The sequence below is a fragment of the Cebus imitator genome, unplaced genomic scaffold (genome assembly GCF_001604975.1).
Source record: "Cebus imitator isolate Cc_AM_T3 unplaced genomic scaffold, Cebus_imitator-1.0 Scaffold42, whole genome shotgun sequence".
NCBI lineage: Eukaryota > Metazoa > Chordata > Mammalia > Primates > Cebidae > Cebus > Cebus imitator.
The window spans coordinates 8,529,279-8,531,467 of NW_016107357.1; the positions used below are offsets into that span (position 1 = coordinate 8,529,279).

The following is a 2,189-nucleotide window of genomic DNA, read 5'->3' on the forward strand; positions in this document are numbered from 1 at the left end:
CTCTGGTGCTGCTCCTTGCCTTGATTGGTGAAAAAAATATATAAAGAAAATCCTAGGAAAAATTATTCTGTTTTATAGAATGAGGTACTGCCCAATAATATAAATATATACATATACACATACATACACGTATATTTATAAATCCTATGCTTGGGCCAGAGGCGGTGGCTCATGCCTGTAATCCCAGCACTTTGGGAGGCTAAGGAGGGTGGATTACTCAGGATGAGACTAGCCTCGGCAACATGGCAAAACCCCATCTCCACAAAAAAATACAAAAAAATTAGCTAGGCGTGGTAGCATGCACCCTAGTCCCAGCTACTCAGAAGGCTGAGGTGGGAGGATAGCTTAAGCCTGCGAGGTGAAGGCTTCAGTGAGCCGAGATTGTGCCAATGCATTCCTCACCGACAGAGTGAGAACTTGTCTCCAAAAAACAAACAAAAAAAATCCTATGCTTTATTAATACTCAAACCTAGAACTTACCCAAATGTCTACCAAATGGAGACTGGATAAACAAACTGTGGTACATTCATACCATGCAATGATATTGAGTAATAAAAAGGAATGAACTACTGATACATACGTTACCATGGATGAATCTCGAAAGCTTTATATTAAGTGAGAGAAGCCAGACACTAAAGGCTAACATCCTAGAAAAGACTAAACCGTAGTAACAAACATCACACTGGTGACCAATGGTTGCCAGGGTCTGGAGGTGAAAAAAGGGACTTAACTACAAAGGGGTACATGAGATCGATTTCAGGTCATTAAAATACTATCTAGATTGTGGTGGTTACATGACTGTATAGTATATATTTTTCAAAAGTCATAGAACCAATCAACCAAAAAGGGTGAATTTGTTGTATATAAATCATACCTCAATAAAACTCATTAAAAAAATCACAATAGGTAGTGTCACCACCCTTTCTCTCAGGAACATTTAATTACCATTTCAGAGAGAACAAACAGCATTGTATGCTGAACTCACAGTGTTATGATCTTTGATTAATAATTATCTGTTCATCCCCAAAGGGGATGCCAACAAGAAAACAAGATCCATTTGTATTTATTTTCAAGAACTTGGCCCAAGGGAAGTGACTGGTAACCAGAGGACCAAGAATGGACGCGCAACAGTACTGCTGTGCTTTTCACTCTCAAGTGTGAAAGTGGAAAAGAGAAGTCCGGCAAAGTGACCAAAGACCTCAATGATGACTGCAAAAAAACACAGAAGACAACTGGCTGGATGGTATAGCTTGACTTCCACCTGAAATTTTAAAAAGCTAAACTGCTTCAACAACACAAAAATAATGCAAATATAGAGCTATTCTTATGTTTCAGTGTAAGGAAACAATTCATCCTTTACATTCTATTAATGGCATTCACAGCAGAAACCATTACTAGTATGTACAATGTGACTGACAATCACTGAAACCTAAAGCCTGAAGCACTCTGGAAATTTTCTGAGCTCCCAATAAACATTACATAAAAATGTGTTTATGCCAGATAAACAAGGAGGAAATGTCTCATGTCAGTCCTCAAAAATCAGTTGGGAACAAAAGTGAAACACTTACCAGAAGCATCTCTTCTTCCCCATGCCGGCTCCTCTGTCTGTTTTAGATTTGATAGGCCATTGCCGTTTCCGATTCTCACTGATTTCTGCTGAAACCATCTTGCTGGAGGCAGCCTGCATACCTAACCGGAAATTTTAACAATCCAGTTTCTACTATAGGGACTGAGCTTAAAGAAATTATAAATAACATGGATTGCAAAAAGAGCTGCAATCTACAACTCAAGATTTAAGTTTCTTAAGATACCAACATTTTATACAGTTAATTTCAAAAATTTACACACATTTAAAATAATCATTCTGGTCTAGGAGCAGATTCTTAAAGCATCATTGCACAATTTGTAACTTTGAGGATGACAGGTTCATCCCTAGCTCTCCCCAAACCTAATTATGTATCCCTGTGTCAGTTATTTGCATACACTTGTCTTTTTCCTGTCATATCATACCCTTTTTGACGGAAAAAGATTGTTTCTTATTCAACTGTTCCCATACTAGGCCTGTCATAATGCTTTGGATGCTAAAAACAAAAGTTAATGAGAATCATTCATATTAAAAATTGACCTAAAACTGGCAGCATGGGCCGGGCGCGGTGGCTCAAGCCTGTAATCCCAGCACTTTGGTAGGC

The 2,189-nt window shown here is 38.4% G+C and overlaps 1 protein-coding gene across 2 annotated transcripts in view; it reads right to left on the reverse strand.

Moving 5' to 3' along the window:
- Positions 1–2,189, reverse strand: part of SDE2 (SDE2 telomere maintenance homolog) — a 15,194-nt gene that overhangs the window by 4,589 nt on the left and 8,416 nt on the right. For both annotated transcript variants that reach the window (XM_037737762.1, XM_017526437.2), the window contains exon 5: positions 1,569–1,689. In XM_037737762.1, the coding sequence (XP_037593690.1) occupies positions 1,569–1,689 (121 nt within the window). The remainder of the gene's footprint in view (positions 1–1,568; positions 1,690–2,189) is intronic.